Source organism: Muscardinus avellanarius (assembly GCF_963383645.1).
Source record: "Muscardinus avellanarius genome assembly, chromosome: 3".
NCBI lineage: Eukaryota > Metazoa > Chordata > Mammalia > Rodentia > Gliridae > Muscardinus > Muscardinus avellanarius.
Window position 1 is genome coordinate 65,174,413 of NC_137788.1, and position 26,764 is coordinate 65,201,176.

The 26,764-nt window shown below is 37.7% G+C and overlaps 1 protein-coding gene across 1 annotated transcript in view; it reads left to right on the top strand.

Annotated features, from left to right (window-relative positions):
* The window catches only part of LOC308259630 (serine/threonine-protein kinase TNNI3K), a gene marked incomplete at both ends in the record, with an annotated part of 287,025 nt that overhangs the window by 225,846 nt on the left and 34,415 nt on the right, over positions 1 to 26,764 (top strand). The window contains 2 exons of the mRNA XM_080690775.1: positions 2,876 to 2,935; positions 6,088 to 6,257. Coding sequence (XP_080546901.1) covers positions 2,876 to 2,935; positions 6,088 to 6,257 — 230 coding nt within the window. The remainder of the gene's footprint in view (positions 1 to 2,875; positions 2,936 to 6,087; positions 6,258 to 26,764) is intronic.

A 26,764-nucleotide genomic window follows, 5' to 3' on the forward strand; every position in this document is an offset into this window, starting at 1 on the left:
AATCATATATCACGATAAGGTTCAGAATGATAAAAATATACATGCACACAGCACTGGCTGTGTATTGCTCTGGATCCCACCCCCTCCTGCCTCCTCTTCAAACATATTGTTGGGATTGGAGTTGATGACTTCCTATATGTGCATAGCATTGTCTGACCTGTCTCCTTCATCATATCACCTCTCTTTCTCCCTCTTCCTTTCTTTCCCCAAATTCCCTTCCTCTATTCTACTGGTTTCTCTCCTAGTTTATCTAGAGTCCCTTTCGTTTCCCAGTTCCTCTCTAGTTCCTAAATATGAGAGAAAACATATGATCCTTCATTTTCTGAGACTGGCTAATCTCACTTAGCATAATATTCTTTAATTCTACTCATTTTACTTTAAACATATATTTTTCTCCTTTATGGCTGAGTGAAATTTCATTGTGTGAATATACACAGCTGTTTGTTTTTTAAAAGCGGGAGCATATATAGTATGTCTGTATGCTAGTTGAGATTAAACAGTAGAGACTATGTAAAAATGCAAAAAAGGAGAGAAAATTATTGCTGGAACAGACAAAGGAAAAAGTTGTCCTCAGAAGCAGGCAAAGTTCATCCATAAAAACAAAAACGAAGGCAGATTTTGTGTATTTAGATGCAGGCAGGTAGAGGTTGTAGCTAGAGGTTTGGAGATGAGAAAGTACAAAAGAGAGTGTAGGTGAGTGAGTTAGAAATATGTTCTAGGCTCTGGAGGCAGCACTGAGGGTTCAGCTGGGATTAGAAGGTCATGAATTTTAAATGAACCAGGCAGGATGGATTTAATCAAGGTCGAGATTTTTGTGTGTGTGGCCCTTCTACCTCTGGGCTACATTCCCAGACCTATTTTATATTTTTTATTTGGAGACAGGGTCTCTTAAGCCAGCACAGCTGGCTTAGAACCTGCGTGATCCTCCTGTCTCAGCCTCCCAAGCACGGAGATTACAAGCGTGCGCCACCAGGCCCAGCAGGTCGGGATTTTTTTCAAGAGGTGTCCATAATGCAGAAGAGGGCAAGGGAAATGAAGCTGTGTGAAAGTCAGTGATAATGGGAAATGACTGGCAATGAAATGTAAACTAGGTAAGGAGGAAGCGAGGGAAGAAACAGCAGGGAAAAGTTGATGAGATGAGCAGAAAAATCATAAAATCAGTGATGGATTAGCTAGATCGATAAGTAGATAGATAAGATATCTGTTTTAGGGTATATTTTTAACTGTTCATTATAAAATTAAAAAAAATTTTTTTTTTTTTGGAAGAAGGGTACTGGGAATTGAACTCAGGCCCATTCTACTTCTGAGCTACATTCCCAGCTTCTGAATTTTTTTTGTTTTTGAAACAGGATCTCACTAGGTTACTGAGCACCTGGCTGTATTGCCAAGGCTATATCCTAGAACCTGTAATCCTACTGTCTCCGCCTCTCAAATACTGGAGTAATAGGCGTGTGTCACCACACCCAGCTTGATTTTATTCTCATTTTTCAGTGGTAAAAGAGCTTGGAAGTTTCAGTGTGATCTGAGATTGTTAGAGTCAAGTTATAGACCAGAGGTGAAAAGGAAAGAAATGGAGCCCAGGGGAGTCTGGTGGTGACAGAGAGTGGAGAGCAGGAGGGACCTGCAGGCCTAGGTCTTGGTTGTGCCAGGTGCTATTTAGTAACCCAGAGGGACCATTTGATGGGAGAAGACCAGCTCATGGAGAAGAGGAGGCAAAGGAACCCAGAGGTCAGGCTATTGCAGTGATTATCTGCAAGGATAATAAAAACATAAAGAGCATGGTAGTAAGCCAGCAGTTAAAACCTTTAAGGAATGAAGGAGGGGGAGGGACTCAATGGAATAGGCCTGTAATCTGGTATGTTTAGATGAGAAATCAGCTAGAAGTAGCAGTGGCAGCAAGAAAGATACAACCCCTCGCTCCCCCTGCTGCCATGCCCACCAACCTGGAGTAGCAAGGAGTATGCCGGAAAGAGCAGCTTCCACTTAAAACAGCTCTGGGGGGAGCAATGTCCTCAGGGGAGGGCTAGATATTAAGGGAGAAATTGTTCTACTAAAAAATCTAAATTAGTTGGTTACTGAGCCTGAATGTTAAATTGGTCTGTCTACCTCCTGGCAGTGGAAATTTCATAAAGGGAGAAATGATAGGTTATATAGTCCTTGGGACCTGACAAAAAGGCATATGATTTCTTCAAAAGAGACGGACGTTTCCTAAAATTTCAAGAATTCTTCTCGTGGATCCATAATCATTTTTATAACCCTTGCAACTGGAACAAAGCTTGAAATATAATCAGAATACAATAAATTCCTAACCCAACTTAGCTGACATTGAGGTTTATAATGGACAATAACTTTAATGGCAATTTTGAAGATAAAAAGTTTATCTTAAACTCTAAAATAGGGCATAGTCTGAGATTTCTATCTTGATCTCAATTTTGAAACAGATATCTTTTCAACAGTGAGTGAAGCTAATTATAAAATATTAAGCTGAGCAGTCATTTTCCTCCAGGCATGTGCAGGATATTATACGGCACTGAGATGGTTAATAGTTTTTAGTATTCACTTTTATTCTTTCATTTTGAAGAAGAAAACCTGCCATTTAAAAACATGCAAAGCTAATTAAAGCTTTTTCACTATTTCATTATCTGAATGTAGTTGCAAATTCTGACTTAAAACTCTTATCAGAAGAAGACTCAACATCCCTCCATGAACAGCAAATGAACATTCAATTAACACTTCAATACAAGTGTATTTTAAATAAAAATATACTTTATTGTTAATCTCATTCTTTACAAATGCAAATATCCAATTTTAAAATCCAAGGAAAGTTTCCTCCCTTTCTTCTTAATGAGAAAAAGTCTTTTTCCTCTATTTACAGGGAAGGCCTGAGTTTTCTGAAGTTGTTACAAAGTTGGAGGAGTGTCTCTGCAACATTGAGGTAAGACCTTTAATCTTCTGAAATATACTTGTAATAAAGCTCTGAACATTGAAGGGTATCAGGGAACGTAGGTGAGAGGACACATACAGAAAGTTACAATGAGGCTCATAACTCTCCATTCCCTATTCATTAAACCCCTAGGGTAGAGTGAATTGGCTGCTTCTGTGGGGAAAATGCAAATTCAGAGTAAAATTTGGTAGTACCAATAAGTAATCAATAAATAATCATGCAGGCAAATGGTCCCAGTCATGTTCAGCTTAAAAAAAGTCATATAAAAATGTGAAAGTATGATAAATATATTAGAAGTTAATTATTTAAATCAGTTTTATTCAAAATTCCCACATGCAATGACATATAAGCTTAAAAAAAAACTTTAAGCCCTGTCCATCTATGTTCAATAAGAAAAGGAGAATATCATGAAAATGATGCATAAATTAATTGGAAGGCATTGCTTTTATGCCACACATATGTTGTATAAAAGTGATATATGTTGGTAATCAGGCTAATGGAATTTTCTTCCCTTAATATCAGGGAGCTGTTTGCTTTAATTTTCTCTATAATTGCCTTAATTTGCTATACACCTGGTCAGGAGATAGTATCTGAAAATAAGCAAAGGAGGTAAAACAGGAACACTAATTAAAGATAATATATTCCCAAATGCACAGGAGTGCTACTGGAGGAGGGGAAAGGACACTACACATCACATACACATCAGGGTGTTGAGAAGGCCCAAAATAGACTGGGTGAGGGAGACCCAAAATAGGCTGGGGGAGGGAGCATCAGCAAGCTGAGAATGCACAACTACATACCAAAGTAGAACCATCAAGAAAAGTTCCCTTCAGCTGGGCGTGGTGGTGCAGGCTTGTAATCCCAGCATTTGGGAAGCTGAGACAAGAGGATCACAGTTTGCAGACAGCCTCAGCTACTTAGTGAGGCCCTTTGCAACTCAGTGAGACTCTGTTTCAAAATAAAGAATAAAAAATAGGGCAGAGAGTGTAGCTCAAAGGTCTAATGGCCTTGGGTTCCATCCCTAGACCCACCAAAAAAAAAAAAAAAAAAAAGAAAGAAAGAAAAGTTCCCCTTCTTAAAACAAATCTCAGCTAAGAGTCACTGGAAGTTGGCCCTTGAGAAAAGGTTTTAGGTCTACAGTTGTAGACTGTAGTGAGTGGCTCTATCTCATGACTCTTCACTAAAACTTCTAGAAAGGAAGTAGAAAGAGGCTTCAATTTATAGAAAATTGAATATATTGAAAATTGAATATATATTGTTATATTTGGTGATGCTTCAGCAGTCCTTTTAGACAAGAACATCTGTCCAAGATCTTGGGTGCTAAGAGATGCCCTCCAGGGCTGGAGTTCCTTGTATTCTTTCACTTTGAATCTTGGTATTTGACTAGGCAAGGTTGCTCCTAGCCTAGGGATATATTTCTTCAAATTGGGAAGGGAGCTCCAGGAAATAGGGATAATGGTAGGATTTGCTACACTAGTTTGTCTTGTTATATTGATCAGGCCTCTTAGTATACTCTATCCCTGGGAGGAAAGATGAAGGGGCTGTACACAAAGAGAATTTGCTGGTCTGGGTTGCTCAGGTTAATGAACCAGAATTAGTGTAAAGGGACTTGACGTATGGAGTCCCATAAGACTGTCCTCTCTGCTATTCAACGTTTCAGTCAGAGGCTTAGACTAAGTTAAGACAGAACTGCTCATCACATTGGCAGAGATAATAAAGTTGACAGGAACAGAAAATATCTGAAAAAATAATTTTGGAATATCTTAAAGGATGAAGAAACAGGATACATCTGACGAAAATAAATTTAACACGAATAATATAATGCTCTGCATCACAGCCAAAGAAAGAATAGTAAAAGTATGAAACGGTAGAGACATAGTTTAGGAGCATCATGAATATTAATAGTAGAAAGTTCATTGGCAGTTAGACCATGAAGTGTCTCTTACTAGCGTATAAGAGGTGTTACTATTTCAGTTCTGAAATGACCAAACAAAATGATACCCAATCATGCTCCTGATCTTTTTAAAGAAAGAATGAAAACTGGGGCACATATTTTAGTGGAGAGAGTTCAGAATGGTTAATGAGTTTAAAATCATGTAAGGTGAGAACCAATTGGAAGAACAATGGATGCTTATCACAGAAAAGAGAAAATTAGAGTGAGTTCAACATCTGCTATTACGTCTAAAGAAGTATCATGCAGCAAAGGCATTGGTCTTGTTCTCTATGGGAAAACACATGCCAGATATTAAAGCATCCTTCATCTTATAAAAATGAACGTATTCTTGGAAAAGTATGTAAGTCATGGGAATAATTTTATGTAAAAGAAATAATTTTAAACAAGTTAAAGAAACTCTGCTATGAATTTTATTGCCATAGTGGGGAATCTTTTGATCATTGAATAATAACCTAAATATTTTATAAATTTGACTTGGTCCTAATGTGTTTTGGGAGGAATTAAGATAAATTTAAGCCACATGTGGTGGCTCACACTTGTAGTCCCCACGCTTGGGAGGCTGAGACAAGAGGATTGCATAGGTTTGCCAGTCTCAGCTACTTAGTGAGGCATTCAGCAACTTAGTGAGACCCTGTTTCCAAATAAAATATAAATTAGGTCTTGGAGTATAGTCCTGAGGTAGAAAGCCTCTGGGTTCCACCCCCAGTACCACCAAAAAACAAACAACAACAACAACAAAAAAAAAACAGAGAAGTTTAAGAGGCCAGCTTTTAACATAGAAGTGAGTCAAAAAAGTAAATTAAGTTAGCCAGATGTTACCATCAGAGTCTGAAAGGAAAAATTAGAAGCAAGTCAAAATAAATAGAAATTAGGCTGGGTGTGGTGGCGCATGCTTGTAATCCCAGCAGGGAGGCTGAGACCAGAGGATCACAGTTCGCAGACAGCCTCAACTACTTAGTGAGACCCTATTCCAAAATAAAGAATAAAAAATAGGGCTGGGGGTGTAGCTCGGAGATCAAATGCCCCTGGGTTCTATCCCCAAACCCGAAAATAATTAAAAAATAAAAAATAAATAGAAATTAGAATATGAGAAATCTTGAAGCAGAAAGCTAAACTACGTCCATATTCTGCTCTATGCCTTTATCCCTGTTGAATATATTAAATAATTCAAACTGCCTCTTTCACTCAGCTGATGTCTCCTGCATCAAGCAACAGTAGTGGGTCTCTCTCTCCTTCCTCCTCCTCTGATTGCCTGGTGAGTCGGGGAGGACCTGGCCGGAGCCACGTGGCAGCTTTGCGGAGTCGTTTTGAGTTGGAATATGCTCTAAATGCAAGGTCCTATGCTGCCTGGTCCCAAAGGTGAGTGATAAACTAAGCAAGTCTCAAAGCCAGATTTCAAAACTTCATCAAGTTAATCTCATCTAGAAGTGACTTCTGTCAACAGAGGATTGACCACTGCTCTGGAAAAACAGAGAAGTTCAAATCCATTTTTCCTATAATATCATGACCCAAAATTAGACATTATATTCTCTGCTATTTCAGTTCTTTCTCTAAGTTGCATATAATGAACAATTTTTTTTTTTTTTTTTGCTGGTACTGGGGTTCCTGGAAGCCCTTCTACTTCTGGGCTATACTCCCAGACCTATTTTTATATTTTTATTTGGAAACAGGGTCTCCTAAGCCAGCACGCGCAGCTGGCTTTGAACCTGCGCGATCCTCCGGTCTCTGCCTCCCAAGCGCAGGGATTATAAGTGTGTGCCACCATACCCAGCATATAATGAACAATTAACTCCAGCTTAATGAGACTAAAGCAACAAGAAGAATTTACAAAATGTATTCTGGAGTTACCTTATGGAATCTAAGGAAGAATATCTGGATGGGAGCAAGGAAATTAGCTTTGCAATCTCAGAACCAAAAGTTCAGATTTGTATAAATTACCATAAATTCTATCAATTCCATTTCCACTAATAAACTGGTACTCAAATACCTGTACTCAAAAATTTTAGCAACACTATTAAAAATTGTCAAATAGAACTGGGTATGGTGGCGCACACTTGTAATCCTAGTACTTGAGAGGCTGAGACAGAAGGATCACAGGTTGGAGGCAACCTCAGCTACTTAGTGAGGCCCTCTGCAAATTAGCGAGACCTCATTTTAAAATAAAGAATAAAAAATAGGGCTGGGGGTGTAGCTCGGAGGTAGAATGCTCCTGAGTTCAGTCCCTAGTACTACTAAATAAATAAATAAATAAATAAATAAATAAATAAATAGTCAAATAGTGGAAACAATGTAATGTTTACCAAACAATGAATAGATAAATAAAATGCCTTATCTGTACTATAGGATATATTATTCAGCGATAAAATGGGATAAAATACTTGTTCTGGTTTGTATCCAGAGTGTCCCCCAAAAGCTGTGTTGAAAGCACGATCTGCATTGCAGCAAGGTTCAGAGGTGACGCAGTTAGGTGATGACTGGATCATAAGGGTCTGAGCCTGTCAGTGGGTTAATCTATCAAGTGCACTAATGGATGGCTGAATGGACTGCTGGGAGGTGGAACATAGCTGTAGAAGGGTCACTGGGGGCGTGTCCTGGGAGGATTTCTCTTCTCCCTGGCTCTTTTTGTACTCTCTGCTTCTCGATGCCATGAGCTAAGCAGCTTTCTTCTGCCAAGACTTTCCACCAAGATGTCCTGCCTTAACTCAGGCTCAGAGCAATGGAGCGGGCCAACCAGAGACTGAAACCATGAGTCAAAATAAACCTTTCTCTTCTAAGTTGTTCTTGTCAGGGATTTTGGTCACAGCAACACAAAGCTGACTAACACAATACTGATACATTTTACAACATGGATGAACTTTGAATACATGCTAAGGTATTGTATGGCCCTATTTACCTGAATATACAGAATAGAATAGGTATGTTAGTCAACTCGGCTGCCATAACAAAGCACTATAGACAAGGAGGCTTTAAGAACAGATTTATTTTCTCACAGTTCCAGAAGCTGAAAGTCTTACAGCATGGTTGGTTTCAGGTGGGGATCTCCTTCTGGCTTAGAGAAGTTGGCTTTCTCTCAGCAACCTCACATGGCAGAGAGAGCTCTGATGTCTGTTTTTCTTATAAGGGCACTGGTTCTGCAGAAACAGGGCTCCTACCTTTCTGATCTCATTTAACCTTAATTACTTCCCTATAGGTTTTTTTTTCCAACACAATCACATGGGAGGTTGGAGTTTCAGCACCTGAATTTGAGAGGGGACACAATTTAGTTCCTAGCAATAGGTAAATCTATAAAAAGAAAATCAGAGTAGATTGATGTTGCCAGGGCCTAAGGAGAGAGATAACTTGGAAGTAATCACTTTATGAGTGTTAGATTTTATTCGGTGATGATGAAAATATTTTGGAATTAGAGGTAATAGTGTAAATTAAAGTGATTTTTTTAAAATTGGTGTACTGTATTCATACATGTTAATGGAGTACAAGATGGTAGAGGCATGCATGCACGCATCACTCATTTAGGCCTTTCCCAGTCCACCCCCCATTCCCTTTCCTCTCCCTCCTTCTCTTGTTTTGCTTAGTGATTGACTTTAATATGTTTGTGAATGTATATCATGTACATTAGAAATTTGCCTCTCCCCCCTTCTATCACCCCCAGTTAGGCCTCCTTATTCACTCATTTATGCTTTCTCCTCCTGAATTTCTTACTTTAAAATGTTTAATTTTATGGTATGTAAATTTTACCTCAATGAAAATAAAGCAAAATAGAAAATAGTAGCAAAGGGGTAAGTAAAAAAAAAAAAAACATTAAAATAATAGTACAGCATTCTTTCAAAGTGAGCACCACCATTTACCTGCCACAGTTTTCCTAAGAGATAGTCTTTCTGTCTCTCAGCTGAATTGTAAAGTTTCAAGGAGAGATACATCAGTCATCTATTGCCATAACGATTCTGTATAATAACCCATCTCAGAATTTAGGGATATATAGCCCAAAGCATTTATTTCTAGCTCATGTGTCTGTGGACTGGTTTAGGGTGGGATTGGCTCTGAGCGCCAGACTGTGCCCAGGTCTCCTCCCCGTATTTCTCACTGTCATTAAGCAATCACGTAGAATTACCTGGAGCATGCACTTCTCACAGACAAAGGCCTGGCATTTAACCCACACATTTAAAACCTTTGCTCAAATTTCATCCACTGACATTCTGCTGGCAAGTCACATAGCAGAGTCCAAATGTCAATAGGGAGAAAATATATACTCAATCTCTAATGGAAAGAACTGTAGAGTCATGTGGTAAAGGGCATAGATACAAGAATAATATAATAATTCATGGATATAATAATATAATAAATAATATAATAATTCACAGTAATTCATAGTGAATCAGCAATAAAAATGTAGTCTACCATAAAAGAAAATGTGATTGCTCCTCTGTGAATTAAATAGCCATCTCTGGTCTAAGCACATGTTGCTGGAGTGAGGGTAGGGTCCTCTTTTCATTAATATAAACAAGGTTGCCAGAGACCCTTGGTCTAGATAGGTAGCCCAGAAGACAGTAACTATGAGCTTGATAGAGAAAGTGTGCACTGCAACCCAGGAAAAAAAATGACAAAATCTTCCTCCTTCCACATGAACTCCAGATCTTCCACATGTAGGCGGGTTGCATATTTGCACGAGCTTACACATCTACTCACAGGTTCTCACACTCCTTTATCAGATCAATGGTTCTTAGGGTGATGAAGGTGGGAAAAGGTGATCTGGGGTTAGCAAGGGTTTTGTACAATCTACAAATTGCTACTGTTGCTTTTTTTTTTAGCAGTAATTATTATATTCCTGGTCTGACAAAAGAGTTGCAACTGCAGCTATGAAGAGATGGTACTCCGAATCATGTAGGCTTTAATCTTGAAATGTCATGAAATTAAGTGCCAGCAGGTTTGATTGATAACTAAAACTGGACACATCTCTTTATCAGATTCCAGTCTTCAATATAATTTCATAGGAGACCCATAGGCCATGATTAGATTATGTTTAGTTGCATCATCTTCTTCTAAGTTCCATCTCCTCTTCTTATTCTCTACTTGTAGTTTTTAAAATTAATTCTCTGAACAGTCAGATTTTGATATTTCTAGTGTACAAGCACAAGAGGTTTGTCTACTTGAGACAGAAGTTAAGAGGATGAATCAGACAGATCTGAAATCCAATAGTGGCTTTGCTTTTACCGGTTCAATGACCTTGGTTAAACTACTTAAGCCTCATATGTAAAATACAGATTATAATACCAGTTCTTAAAATTGATGCAAGAGAAACTATTGTCACAGTAGTGGCAGTGAGTGATTAAAAGGTGCCAGCACCCGGGCGTGATGGCGCACGCTTGTAATCCCCGCACTTGGGAGGCGGAGACAGGATGATTGTGCTGGTTCGGAGCCAGCCTTGCTGGCTTAAGAGACCCTGTTTCCAAATAAAAATATATATAAAATAGGTCTGGGAGTGTAGCCCAGAGGTAGAAGGGCTTCCATGAACCCCAGTACCACCAAAAAAAATGTGGATAAATCACAGAATTTTCAGTGTGCAGGGCTGCACAAGAGGGGAGGCACACAGCACTCCCAGTTGGGAGAGTTGGGGGTGAAGGGAGTAGAGGTTGGAGAAACATGGCCTCTTTGGCCTTCAAGCACCTGGATAGGTGAACCAGTATTAATAAAACTGCCTGAACCAAATGTGAAAACCCACCAGGTTTTGAGTTGCTTCTTTTGGTATTCTTGTATTTTTCATAGCCCCCTGGCCCTTCATGACTACTAGGGAATGCTGGTAAGTTTGTTTCTGTCTACTATGTGCAACTTCTCTGAATAGCCCGGCACATCGCAGAGCATTTGTTGTGAGGGTGAATTGAAGACAAGTGTACAAGTTTCATCATCGCTCTAGCAAGCTCAGTCTTTGAAGTCAATGACAGGAATAGGTAAAGCACTTAGCTAAGCTGTAAAATGGACTAAGGTAGGCATCCTGTCTTTTTTTATTCATTACTATATTCAATTATTTAGCAGTATGATTGACATGAGGTCTAAAAGTAGTAAATATTTGTATAGTAGATAAAGAATGAAGAATAGGGTACAATTGCTCAATATATAGCAATTACTATTAATTTGGAACATAATCAGTGAACAGCTTTAGCCATTTTCTCAATTCTTTCCATTTAAATAGCTATCATTATTCAATGTGCTAGGTGCTGTTTTAACACTTTGAATAGCCGTCTCCTCAAAAGCAGGTATTCCAGTCTTTATAGATAAAGAAACTGAGGCTCAGAAAAGTAAGCAAGTTTCCCAAGTTATTGGGAAGCTAGGAGGAAGCAAAGCTGTAATTCTTACTCAGGCCTCTCTTGAATTTTTCTGGCACCAGCAGTGGCATGTTCCAGAAGCTTGATATATTTTGCCAATACTTGTGTTTGCTGGACTTCTTCCAGTTTCTTTTGGAAGTGGATCCAGGAATGAGTTCAGCTACTTCTTTCAAGTCTGTCTTCTCAGCTTGTATATATGAAGGCAGAATTGAGACCAGCAATCAATAGGTTCATAAAGTCAAAGAGCCCAAGGACACAGGCATTGATGGAGTAAGTCCAGCAGGGCCATGAGTTTAACAGCTTATAAGACAGTAGTTCTCAAATTGGACTGCACGCTAAAATCATTTGGAGAATTTTTTCAAGTTCTAGTGCCCAGGACCAACTGAACCAAAGTCCATGGGAGTGCCACCTAGGCACCAGAATATTTTAAAGTTTTCCAGGTAATTCCAACACAACCAGGTATGGGAAGCTTGCTCAAAGATAATGATACAATGATAATCTGATAATCATCCTGTGGGAAAATGATGCAACTGATGGGATAAAAAGAAGAGGAAAGTAAGAACAGAGGTGAAATAGAAGTTATGAATAAAGAGGACCATTGTGAAGGCTGAATGCCCCGATGGTCTCTCTCCCAAGTCCTTGCAATGGACTAGTTAACTCTGATCTTTGGGCTTCCTAATAAAGTTATTCAAAGTACACAGTAAAGTATAATTTGACCATGGTATTATGATTTTGAAAGATATGTTTTGTAGTCCCTACTATTATATAGACCTAGGACCCCTCAGCTATATCTTAAAAAAGATGCATTTCCTTTTTAATCTCTAGTTATGAAGTTTATAGCCCATGGATTGGAAATCTGTGTCTTGAAGGTTTGGGTTGGCTGTTTGCAAATTTATTGCAAGTGATTATTATTTTCCTTCATGAAATAAATTTCAAGGTGAGAAATTATGTCAGATATTTTCCCCATATATAATAAGAATTTACTAATTCTGGTGAAAACTACGAATTGATATAACTTGAGATTGAGAAAGGCGCTCTTGAAGTTCTGTCTCTTTTAAAATATTTCATGTCTCTAGATATATTTGGAAAACTAAGCATGTGGCACTTGCTCCTCCCACAGGGTATGAAATCTCCCATCTTGTGCATGGATTACATCATGTAAATTTAGAAATGACAAAGTGATACACAACCTTTCAGATGCGAAAACCAATTAGTGTTTGTGTTGGGCTGGGCTCTGAGAATAGTATGCTTACGACCTAGTTAGCTGTCCAGGAGATGAAAATCAAAGATCCAGAGTTTGGAACTGTAAAACAGATACATTTGGAACTAATCTTTCACACTACAAAAGGGTCCATCAAAGGGTTCCTTTAAATAGAAAGCTTTCCTAGTGCACTTAGAATGCAATTCAATTTCTAAAAATTGAATATAACTTATAAAATTTCAATCCACACATTGTTTTTCTGTAACACAGCAATTGTGTAATATGGTAGCTTTATGAAACCGATGTACCTCAGAGGCATGCAGACAGAAGAGTTGTTTAGGGGACCATGTCCATTTGCTTTTGTGGAGCAGGGTGTTTATCAAATAACAGCAGTCATAACTCCTCATCATCATGGGGCAAGTTCTCCCTTCTTTAATATTTTACCTCTCTTAGGTACTTCTTTGTATTGAAACTTCCCTTGGGACCCTCAGATATACACTATTTCTTCTAGTCTTTCCTTCAACTCCAATACTTTTCCTGTCTACTTGTCCATAATCAGCATTTTCAATACCATGATCATGACAACCTTCAACTCTCATATCTTGCTTTTCTTTTCTCCATGGAATTTTGTTTTGTTTTATGCAATTCTCTGAAAGTGCACACACACACACACACACACACACACACACACACACACACACTCCATATATCTAATTCCATAAATGATGACTTATAGGCACCTGAAGAAATGGGGAAAAAATAGGGAGAAAATACCTTAACAGCTTTTGCTGTTAAGGTATTTATAAGCTAACAGTGAGTAAGACAGATAGGATAAAATCATGTAAATGCATATTCCATATATTCCATATGTCTAATATTCCATATATTGCATATATTCATATATCTATTCCATATATGTAATATTCCATATTCCATATATCTAATATTGACCTGTGCAATGTCAGCTTCTTTCTTGTTCCAGCTTCTCTTTGCCCTGAACTATCTAGCCCTCTGCAGCCAGCATAATCTCCCTTATGTATAATCCTAACATTGTCCACATTAAAACCTTGACAACTCTCCATTGCTTCGAAAATTGAGTGAAGTTATTTCATCCTAGAGTCTACAATACACATTTCCACCATATGTCCTTATGGTTCTGAAGAGAGGGATACTGTCACTCTCATGCTTTACTTTTCTCAAATGCATTTGTGGTTTAGGTAAATATCTGAAGCTTTTTTTGTTTGCTTGCTTGTTTGTTTGTTTTGGTAGTTCACAGAGCTAAAGAGGTGCCACCAATATTTACTGGGCTGGAGCCAGAATATTGAACTTCTTACAGTGTTTTGAGAAATTCTATAAAATTCAAATATGTCCTACACAAAATGTCTATAGCATCCTTAGTGAGGCACACTCTAGAAAAACTAGAAGATCCTCTATTTCCCATAGACATGCCAATTTAATGTCACCCTATCATCTTAGCCTATGTACATTTTAACTTCAGATCTCTCCTATCTCTTCGAAATATTAATCAGTCTTCAGTAATTATTGCAGTCAGCTTAATCGCTGTGTCATGAAGAAACCCTTTCTGAAGCTACTTCATCCCCACCATTCTTCACTAAAGCCCAGAGTACTTTGTGCCACTTTATGCATTTACATGATTTTATCCTATCTGTCTTACTCACTGTTAGCTTATAAATACCTTAACAGCTAAAGCTGTTAAGGTATTTTCTCCCTATTTCCCCCCCATTTCTTCAGGTGCCTATAAGTCATCATTTATAATTTAATTATATGTGTTTAATGTTAAATATTTATTTACAATAAGAGTCACTAGTTGAGTTATGATATCATGCTTTATACTTTTGCAATATAAATGAATAAAACTGATTTTCAGAGTTTTTGACCCCCTATATTCCTGTTAAGTTCAAATCTGTTCTTATCCAAAGAATAATGAACCACTAGATACTTAAACATTTTCTACACTAGACTTTTTCTTTATGACATTAAGCCTCCACTCATTTCCTTTTAATAAATAACAGTAACAACAAAAAGAGTGTACATACTCAAGATGTGTGAGAAAAATGACTCCCATATTCAGTGTGTGTGTGTGTGTGTGTGTGTGTGTGTGTGTGTGTGTATGTGTGTGTTTAAAAAGATTTCTTTTTAAGTTTAATTTAATTCTATTTTGTTTTAGTACTGGGAATTGAACCCAAAGGCATTCTACCAAGCTATACCTCCAGCCCTTTTTATTTTTTATTTTGATACTAAACTGCTAAGGCTGGCCTTAAACCTATGATCCTTTTGTCTCAGATTCCCAAGTACTGGGATTATAGGGGTGTGCCATCACAACTGGCAAAAAAAAAGAAATATTTCATTGATTTGAGGTAAATAATAGTTTTATCGAGAGATGTAGCCCAACTATAGAGAGAACAAGGTAAGTGTGAAATAATTTTACAAAATTTTATCTTTCTTTATGACTTTCCTTTCTTCCTAGAAAGAATGGTCACACCTTTCACAGTTGATCTGTAATAGTAATTCTTTCATATATTAAGAATCTGCATTTAGCCGGGCGTGGTGGTGCACGCTTGTAATCCCCGCGCTTGGGAGGCAGAAACAGGAGGATCCAGCAGGTTCGAAGCCAGCCGCTCTGGTTTAAGAGACCCTGTTTCAAAAATATAAAATAGGTCCGGGAGTGTAGCCCGGAGGTAGAAGGGCTTCCAGGAACCCCAGTACCACCAAAAAAAAAAAAAAAAAAGAAAAAGAAGAAGAAGAAGAAGAATATGCATTTAAATAGGTTTTTATTTAGCCAGGTGTGGTGGCATTGTTTCTAGTTTCTTCTGTTCTGTTGAGATATTTGTCTACCCTGTGTCAACAGTCAATAATTTTAGTTGTAGTAGCATTATTAAAAGTCTCTCTACTTGAGAGAATATATTCTATCTCTATATGCCTTCTACATAAATTTTATAATCAGTTTGTATTTTCTATACAAAATAATACTTTGATCATGCCAGGCGTGGTGGCGCACACTTGTAACCCCAGCATTTGGGAGACTGAGACCAGAGGATCGGGGTTCGCGGACAGCCTCAGCTACTTAGTGATGCCCTCTGCAACTCAGTGAGACCTGGTTTCAAAATAAAGAATAAAAAACATATAGGGCAAGGGGTGTAGTTTGGAGGTCAAATGCACCTGGGTTCCACCCCCAGACCTGCAAAAAAAAAAAATCTTTGATTATAAAAATTTAAATCTATATATCAATGTGGGAAGATCTGACATATTGTTATGGTTAGATATGGAATGTCCCCTAAAGAGCTGATGCAGTAATGTTCAGAGTTGATTTAATTAAGCCACAAGGGTTGTAATCTCCTCAGTAGAGAAAGCCATTGTAATGGATTTACTTGGTGGTCAGCTAGGCAGGTGGGATGTGGCTGAAGAAGATGGGTTCCTGGGGCTGTGGCTTAGGGACTGTGCTTCTGTCTTTGGAAGCCATTACTTACTGTCTTTCCTCTGGCCTCTGTGATATGAGGGCACAGCCTTGCTCTCTCTTTCTCTCTTACCCTGCCACTATTCCCTGGGCTCAGGCAGACCCCAGTCTGACTCTGAAATCTCTAAAAACCATGAGCCAATAAATCTTTCCTCCTCTAAGTTGTACAGTCAGTTGTTTTGAATTATAGTAATGAGAATGTTGACTGAGATACATATTTATTATTGAGTGTCCCTTACTGTGAGCATAGCATAGTCTTATAATTAATTGTGTGTCTTAAATATCTTTTCATAAAACTTTATAATTTTCTCCATGAAGTTCTCATAGACTTTTTGTCTAATTAATTTTGCTAATTTATTGTGATGGCTAAAATAATTTGGATTGATTAATTATATATTATTTTATGTTCTCCACATTGTTTTTCTCACCTTAATTATTTTCCATTGCTATCTTTTGGAACATTTAAATATACACTATTTTTCTTCTTTAGTGGGTATTTTAGAAACATTAACATATTCCTTAACAAATTCCATATTTAACATATTTGTTCTACTCTCAAATAAAAGATCTCATGCACATTTTGATTGCAAATTATTCTCTTCTGACTTATAAAATTATGTCTGTATTTTATTTTTATTATAACTTTTAAAATTCCACTTTAGATATTATATTATCTTATAAAGCTATGATTTACTTTGTTCTGCTCTTATTTACTGTTTCATCATTCATTATGCTTACACTGCAGATCTTTTTTCTAGAATCATTTTTCTTTTCCTCAACTGCATCTTTAAAAATTACTTCAGCATAACTTGGTTAGAAATAAGCATGTGAGGAAACAGATTTTTTTCTTTATTAAATGATAATTTAGTGAGCTGGGCATAATGGTGCACACCTATAAACACCATACTTATGAAGCTAAGACAGGAGGATTACAGGTTCTCTCTAGGACAGCCCCAGCAATTTAGTGAGACCATCAGTAACCGAGGGAGACTGTTTCAGAATAAACAATCAAATAGGGCTGGAGGTGTAACTCAGAGGTAAATTACCTCAGGGTTAATCCTCAGTAAAATAAATAAATAAATAAATAATAAATAAATAAATAATAAATGAATATTAAAAATTAAAGCCAGGCATGGTGCCACACACTTGTAATCCCAGTGCTTGGGAGGCTGAAATAGGAGGATCCAGGTTCACAGCCAGCCTCAGCTATTTAGTAAGGCCCTCCGTAACTTAATGAGACCCTGTTTCAAAATAAAGAATAAAAAATAGGGCTGGGATGTAGCTTGGAGGTAGAATTCCCCTGGGTTCCATCCCCAGTACCATTTTTTTTTTTTTAATTTAAAGGACCAAGTATATAGCTCAGTGGCCGGGCGTGGTGGTGCACACTTATAATCTCCATGCTTGGGAGGCAGAGACAGGAGGATTGAGCTGGTTCAAAGCCAGCTTCGCTGGCTTAAGAGACCCTATTTCCAAATAAAATATAAAATAGGTCTGGGAGTATAGCCCGGAGGTAGAAGGGTTCCATCCCCAGTACCACCAAAAAAAAAATAAATAAATAAATAAAAATAAAAAGAATATAGCTCAGTGGTAAAACATCCTGGGTTCAATCTCTAGTACAAAAAAAAAGAAAAAGATATTTAGTGGATATAGGCCTTTAGGTCCTCAGTTTTGCCCCCTATACCTTCAACAATGTTATTCCACTTGTTTCTGACTTTCTTTGTTTCTATTAAAATTTCACCTATCAATCTTGTCATTTTATTTCTAATCAGCCCTTTCTAACTTCTTTTAGAGCTTGAATGTGATATTTTACAGTTGAGTTATATTGTGTATTGATATGGGATTATTTTTACTTATTTATCTTTTTTTTGGATTTTCAGAATCTGAAGATTATCATCTTTCACAAATTCTGGATAATTCTCAGTAGTTATCTCCTGGAATATTTATTTACCTCACTTTCTTATTTTCTCTTTCTAGAACTCTAATTGCATGTATTTTAAATCTTCTCCTGCATATTTTCTGCTTCTCAATCACATATATGCCTCTACACTTTTTTTTTTCTACTGTTTTCTTGGTAAATTTTTTTCAGATTCTCCACTTTACTCATTTTCTCAGGAGCTGGATCTAATATGCTATGTATTCTGTTCATTAAATTTCAAATTCATTTCTTATTTGTATTATTTTCTAGAAGTTGAATTCAATTTGAGAAGTTTCAAAAATTTCTGTTCCTTCTACATACTTTTATTCATTTCTTTATTTAGACATATATTTCACTTTCTATATCTGTATTTCAGATCTCTGAAGTCTTTATTAATCTTATTCTCGCTAATTCTTGCTCCTTGTGCCTTATTTTGTCACATGTTTAGAATTTTTGTTGCTATGAACTCATGTTCCTTGGTCCTTTATCTCTGTACATTTTTTGTTTTTTTGTTTTGTCCCTTTTTGGGTATAGGTTAGTCCTTTTGGGTATTGCTTTTGTACGTGTTTTTCATAAAGTCACTTATCCTTTGCCTCTGCCTAGGTAGAATAGGTTTAATGTTCCCTGGTTCACCTCATCTTGTTCACTTAAGGATTGGGGGTTTATAAGGTGTTTCTTCTTCTCACCTTGATTGGACCCCTGCTATATATCCCCTAGATGAACCATTAAAATTCAGGTCTTTCCAGGCATGAGAACTCAAGCCTGTAATTTCAACAACTCAGGAGGCTGAGGCAGGAAGATCACAAGATCACTTAACACAACTATGTCTCTAAATAAATAGGGCTGGGGATGTATTTCAGTGGTAGAGCACCCTGGTTTCAATCTCCAATACAGTAATAATACTAATCCATGTCTTTGGCCAACAGGAATCAGTATAAGAGCTTCATTGCACTTACATCCACACTTGGAATGAGAGTCATAGCCAATCGTTTACTTTTTATTATTCTCTACCCCAGATTATAAACATCGCACATGTGTAAACAACTTCTCTCACTTCCACTGCTGTCTTTACAGTACTCAGAAGAGTGTCTATTATCTGGAGGTGCCAAACATATATTTGTGTAATAAATGAATGAATGAATGAACACACATGATACCATTTAATTCTCATGACATATCCTATGGAATATGCCTGAGGGTTTCTATTTTTTTAGTAAAAGAAACAGGGACTCAAACATGTAGGAAACTATATAGTGGGGAAAAGTTAATAGTTGAATCCGGGATTGTCTGATAGAGTCTCCATTATATCATGCTGTTTTTGAAGACTAAACTTGGACAACATGTTTGAACTACCTTTAAGCACCAGCAAGTTCTAATCTCAGATTTGGTCTTTGAGAACAATCAGCAGAGAGCTATCCAAGGTACTGAACTACCTCACGCTAAAGCTCTGGCAAAGCCAGTGGAACATTTGCATTCACAGTCTGTAGCCAGGACAGCCTTTGATTGCAGAGGTTATGTTCCTTCTCACCCCAAATCTAATACCAGCCACTGTGCTGCAGCTTAGGCCTCCTTATGACAGATTATAATCAGCCGCCTGCACGGATACAGATCCATCCTGAACACAACTCCACATCTTCTACCTGGTTCACCAGCCTGTCATGAACTAACCCCATCCCTCTATTTCTGCTTCAATCATATCTCTTAGAATCAACCTGCCACACTTCTAAAAGCAACAAAAAGCAATGAAAACAAATAAAATGAGCTCCTTCCCACTAGGAATGTGCCAATGGAAGGAACACCTGTGGAGGTTTTGAGGATTAACTCTATTTTAGTATAATTTATTCATTGAATTAAGGGAATTGTAAAACTAGGCCTTTTCTTTCTTTCTTTCCTCTTCTTTCTTTCTTTCTTTCTTTCTTTCTTTCTTTCTTTCTTTCTTTCTTTCTTTCTTCTTTCTTTGTTTCCTCATTACTCCCCACTCCAATATTCAATCTGATGCCCTCATTTGCACAATTACTGTACTTAGGAAAAACTTAAGAATCTTCTAGTTGAAATTTGGGGACAACAAAGAGCCTTGGTTTTCTGTTAATGAATTTCATGAGTTGTTTTGTGTTTTTTTTTTTTTAATGCCAGAAGTGAAGAGATCCCTGCCCTTTTTCATCCATAAACACAATCTGGGCTTGGAATTTTTATCTGATTTTACATAAAAATTAAGATTTATAAACTCAAGAAAACAGCAAAAAGATAGCACCCCTGGTTTTCTGGACTATTTATTTACTTATTCAAAGGCTGTGAACTTAAAATAAATATACCTAATGGAATTTTCAACTAGCCTCGGTGCTTCGTAATAATCATGTTATTATCTAACCTTCACTTTGGCCATATCTTTTGAGCTTTTAGAAAGAGTTGTCTTACTATTTCAGTAACTATGTCATGTGATTTAAGTTCTCTGGCCCTTGCTCTCATTGTGTGTATAAAGAAGAGAAGAAGACATTGTTTGCCTAGATCTAGGGCTAAGACAATTTTTCACTATTTTTGTCATCTCTGGAATATATTAATTTTTGACACTTACTTTCTGAAGGTCAGTTCTCAGGTTCATTAACACTCTGCAGTGGAAAAATACAAAAGCCAAAAAAGAGAAGCTATAATCTGAGCAAGGGCCTTGATGCCTACTAGCTAATTTTAACTCTTTTTAAGCTCAAACTTCTTGAGGCCTATAAAATTTTCTAATTAACAAAAGAAGAAATATCTCCCAATGTCAGGAAATGTGAGCCTGAAAGGGAAAAATATATAGCTGCACATCTTTATGTGAGGGAGTGAAATACTTGCTATCCTTCATTATGTCCCTGAATGTCATGTAATAGAGAGAGAGAGAATGAAAGAAATTGGGGAAGGATCTTGCACAAAGTTAAAACTAGTTCCCTGAAAATTTAAAAGATAAACATCACCCTCTACATTACAGACATAGCCATGTATATTGTCAGAAAAACTCTTTACTATATATATTTACTAGATATTTATGCTAAAAAAGCACTATAGTAAAATATGCAAGCAATTCACATACCTACACATACATTCCCAAAAGAAAGGAAGCTGGGCTCCATGGTGCATGCCTGTAATCCTACTATTTGGGAGACTGAGACAGGAGGTTCACAGCTTCAAAGCTAGCACATCATAAATGAGCAAAACCTTGTTTCAAAATAAAAAATTAATTAACTAATAAAAGGGGCTTGGTGGGGATTATGGATCCAAAGTAGAATGCCTTTGGGTTCAACCTCTAATACCATACACAAAAAAGAAGGTTGTAAATTCATTTCTAGTGTCCATTGCATTTCATGCTTCTGCTATTTTGCAAATCATCAAGACTGAACATTGTCTGTTCTGAAATGTGATGGGGCTCCATGAAAGAACTGCCTTTCTGTCGCAGCGACCTATATAGCAACCATGGTAGTGGCTCTTTTTGAGATGCCGTGCTTTCTGGCGCCATCTAGCAGCCAGTCGACTAACCACGTGTGGGCTGCAGCATCTTCTGACAGCAGCGCTAGGGATAGAGGCTTGGAAGTTTCCCCCAACAAAGGCATTCAGCCTCAAAGTTAAGGAGCATGTGGAAAATGTCAGCCTTTTCCTTGACTTTTAAAACCACCGTCACATTGAAACAACCTTTTTCCATGAAAAAATGTCAAAGAAAGAACATCAAACAAAATACCGTGTTCAGAAGAGCAAGTGAAAAAAAACCAGGAAATTAATAAAAGTGAAGATATGGGAAGAGCCCTACATGTGTAAAATTTCCATCTTTCTTAAAAATAAGCTTTGAGGACCTGAATTTATTGCCACACATAAAAGATTTGCATGAAAAGAGTGTGTAAGTGACATATTTAGGTTACAACATAGCCACTTGAGATAGAGAATGAGCCGCAGCCTTCCTGGCGGCTATTCTGAAGCTGTAATTCCGGTTCTTTTCTATCCTTCAACAGTGCTTGTTAGCAACCTAAAAGGGGCTCCCTCCTAACCCAAAGGGCAAGCCACAGTGCATTTTCTTCTTCATGCATTTCGTGATACTAATTAGCTAATTCCCAGCCACATGAAGGGAACCTGCAAAGATTCGCCAGAGGCAAACTGCTAAATAAATGGTGACAGATTTCTCCCTTTTCAATTAGATGAAATGACATATTGGGACGACCAGTGGCGTGACTTTCTAATGATGAGAGTTTTAGGGGTTTTCTTCTTTTTTAAAAATTTTTTTTCATTCTTCCCTGGAAACGAAGACAAATCCCAGCCATTGCTCCGTTCATACACAAAAGGAGAACCCAGACCCACTATTGCGTACATCAAAGTGAGATCCCACGTTCCATGGTTACATTTGTGCATGACTGAAAGTAAGACTTGGTCTGAAAATGCAGCTTTTGAGACTGTTTCTGCTCTAGTGAAATGTCTGACAGGACCCAGCACAGGGACCAAAGGGAACAACCAGTCTAATTAAATCTATACAGGTGGCACTGTGCTCTGTTCAGCAGCCCTGACTCCAGCTCACCGGCCCTCTCCACTCCCTCCCCACTCCACTGTTTGCCTTGCGAGGCTCTTGCAGCATGGCAACTGTTGCTATGTTTGCAGTAATAAGAAGTGGGTGATGCCGGTGTCTCGGTAATGATTCAGATACAAGAGCGATGGTTTCTAAATAGATTTCTGAAGCAGCTCTTACAATGGCACTGCACAGTTTAACAGGCTTAATTTCTCAGATTTTTTGTCCTTCTTTTTACCTTTGGCACGTTTCATATGAACTAAAATCTAACCTTCCTATAATGGAAAAGTGGTAGCATTCTTCCTTTTGCTTGCTAGTGTTTGAAACAGGAGGTGTGTTATTTAAAAACACATTTCACCAGTCATTGTTTCTTATTATCTCCTTAGAACCTATGAGATTTAGTTTTTCATGGTAGTTAGGTAATGGCAACTAAAGCAAGCAGGAAAATAAAAATTCATGGATCTAGGAAAGAAAACAATTCCTCTATTAGCCAAAGTAGAATGAAAACCACTCACCGTTAATATTTGCAATATTAACTGAGCATTTCCTGTTAATGAACAGATGTTCTAGAGGCCTCAATTAAGAACAAGTATGAAAAATTCACTAGTGAATATGCCTTTACCTTCCTACACATCTTTTTCAAAGAGACGGTGAAGAAAGTAAAATCTGTTTAGTTTAGCCATAATTTGGCGCTTTTTTGTCGGTCAGTTCACTGGGCTCCTGTCACTAGAAGCAGCACAGCCTGGGCCCTGGAGCAGGGGTGTAATGCAGATTAATATTGCCATGCACACTGACGGCCAAATTAACCCGGACAACAAACAAAAGAAGAAGATACAGTGCATGCTTTAATCATTTACTGTGTTCTAGACATTTCTGTGCCTTTTTTGTAGGCCAGTCATAACATTGACTTATCACAACTCTTCTACCAGGTGAGAGTTATTCATCAGTATTCAACAAACAAGAAAGCCAAAGCACAGAAAGGATAAATGACCCGCCCAAGGCTTTGCAGCTAGTAAACAGCAGGGCTGAGATTTGAGTCCAGATCAGCCTGAATCCAAAGCCTATGATCTTCTCTCTGCTTGCTGAGCTATTATAGGGAGAGACAAAAGAGCTGCTGTCCTGCTAGTTAGCTGTGTGACAGGAGTGCATCCCTTCCTGCCTGGGGTTTCAGGTTTCTCGTCTATCATGAAGTGCAGGAACTACACACTTGCTATCAAGGTATGTGGCCCATAGACCAGCATCTCGGCATCATCTAGGAGCTTATTAGAGAAGCGGGATCTCAGACCCCACACAAGACCTACCCGAATCTCAGTCTTCAGTTTAACAAGATTTCAACGGGTGACTTGTGAAGTTACATCAAAATTTAAGAAGCACACAGGACTTGCCAATCTCTTTTACCTCTGATGTATTTAGAGTGCCTCTCACCTTTTTCCACATCCTATCCTTCTTCCAATGTTGTCTTACCTCTCTCCACAAGCATTCTTAGTCCTATTCTTACACTGATTAAAAGATTTCATGTCTTTTTAGAAAAGCTGTGTCTATCTTAGTTCACCTACCACTTTGGACTTAGTATAATGCCTATATTGTTTATGTCTCTTGAAAAGCAGACCCAAACATATGAGATAATGTTGTATCTGCAATAGCAATACCAAGTGGAATGGTGTATTATGCTAAAGAAACATACCTCAAAAGGACTGATGTTAAATAAATCTTTAATTTTTGTACAGATATGAATATTCTGATCGCTAGATTCCCATATTATGCATTTCAAAGCAAGCACAATCTAAGTGTTCTTTAATATAGATACAAAGAAGCTTGCAGAGAGCACACATAATATATAACAAGAAGAGTTTAAAAATTTTCACCCTTTCCCCCCATGACCTTTTTAACACACTGGTACATGAAGGATTTAATTAAAACTGATATCAACCCCCAAATCTCCTCCTCTAAAAAGTGTTTCTGAATACCCCTAACCAGTTAGAGGCCCATCATGTTTGTTGTTATTATATCTTATACACATCCCATCACAGCATATAAACTATATTATAATGATTCAGGTATGATTATAATACAATAATCATAGAGATGTCATTTTTTGTTCACACATAAACATATGTAGTCCTGACCTTGAGGTCAACAACTATGTCTTTCATCTTTATAGTTTCAATTTTTATCACAATGCTTCACACACAGTGTGGTAGACATATGTGTATTGAATGAATGAATGAATGAACATGTAAATGAATGACTATCAAAATTAATGCAAATCTTTCTGATCCCCAAATCTCTAGTTTGTTTTTGTGTATTTTTTGTTCTCCATTACATTAGTGTGGTTCATTGACAGCAGAGCATAGAGAAGCACAGTTCAGTTGTTAGATTTAAAAGTCCTAGTTTCAGCCATGCTGGCATTTTCTACCAATATGGCATTTTAATTTAGTGTCATGAGGTCATCATCCAGGCACATGAGCTCTGAGATGGAGAAACTCAACTCTTTGGGGGATAATCAGGATTGAAAATTGTAGTCTTTCTTTCTTTCTCTCTTTCTTTCTTTTCTTTTCTTTTTTTTTTTTTTTGTCATATTAGAGATGGAACCCAGGGGCATTCTGCCTCCGAGCTACACCCCCAGCCCTATTTTCTATTCTGTATTTTGAAACAGGGTCTCACTGAGTTTCAAAGGGGCTCACTAAGTAGCTGATGGTGTCTGCGAACCACGATCCTCCTGTCTCAGCTTCCTGAATTCTGGGATTACAAGCATGCACCACCACGCCCGGCTGTAGTGTTTCTTTACTTTCTTCTTTCAGCCAGTTATGTATTAATTCACCATTTACAGAGTGCCAACAGTTTCCTAGGAGTTAGCCAGAGACCTGAGAAGTCAAAAGACAAGATTCTTTTCACCCTGTAAGTAGTGATAATGGAAAATTGATGCCAAATGCATTTATAATGCTATGGGATACATATACAAATGGGCATATAATTCTTGGCTCATGCAAGCACTGAGAGGAGAGTTAGGCAGAAATCACAGAAGGCTAAAGTGCATGGGGGCACTTCCCTGCAGAAGGGGATTTGGGAAAAGAGGTACATATGGAATTAATAATTATACTAACCAACCCATATAACAGATTTTGCTACTTTAATTGTGGTAACTCATTTAGTTACCATAATTATGAGAAAAGCGTTATCATTATCTCCAATTTTACAGTTGAGAAGAAAATGAGGCCCAAGAAAATACAAATACTATGCCAAGCCTGGTAGCACCAATTTGTAATCCCAGTACTTCGGAGGCTTGAGACAGGAGGATCACAGGATCATGGCCAGCTTCAGCTACTACTTATTGAGGTCCTCCACAACTTAGTGGGACCCTGTTTCAAAATAAAAGACAAAAATACGGTTGGAAATATAGCTCAGAGGTAGAGTCCCACTTCTGCCTCCTAAGACAAGTCCACAATTGGGCCTTGGTTTACTCAAACAGGGACCATGGTGTTATCTTGTCTGTTTTTTGCGAGAACTAGAGGAAATACATAAAAACACTTAATATTATCTTTAGAAATTAGTGTTGTTTTGTTTTAAACTAAAGATAAATGTCTTCTTCATATTTTTAATATTTTTTTTTTACAGAAAGAGATGAATCTCTTTTTGAGGCTAAAGAAAGCCTAACCCTGCTTTACATACAGGATCTTCACTCCGGAATTCTCTTCTCCTTCTTATCTTTTATTCTCTTTGAAATAGTAGGACACTATTTTCTCATTAAATTGCAGGTTTACCCACAAATTTCTCATAGCTTTTCCTCACTTATTTACACTACCTGATTGTCAGATTCAACAGTGAGGACCATTCCTTAGTTTCTATCTGGTTTAACCCAGGGTTTCTGGATGTTTCCACACATCAAGCTGCTTACATGAGAGTGACAGAAATCAGGAGAAATTATTCTTGAGAATTTCAATTTTTCTCTATAATCCCTGCAAAGAGAACCTGCAGAAAATCGTGAATGTGCCTGCTAAAAGCTACAGTACTACATAGAAAATTGAAATGATGCTTGAGAAATAACAAATCTAAATATACTGGTTTCTCCCAAATGAAAATTTACTGTTCTGTTTTTTAAATAACATTTTATGTCTGACATGGTGGTACGTAACTGTAATCCTAGTACTTGGGAGAGTGATACAGGAGGATCCCAGGTACAAGGCTTCAACAACGTAGTGAAACTTTCAACAACCTAGTGAGACCCTATTTCAAAACAGAAAATAAGCTGGGCGTGGTGGCGCACGCTTGTGCTTGTAATCTCCACGCCTGGAAGACGGAAACAGGAGGATCGCGCAGGTTGAAAGCCAGCCTCCCTTGGCTTAAGAGACCCTGTTTCCAAATAAAAATATAAAATAGGCCTGGAGGTAGAAGGGTTTCCAGGAACTCCAGTACCACCAAAAAAATTTAAAAATTAAAAA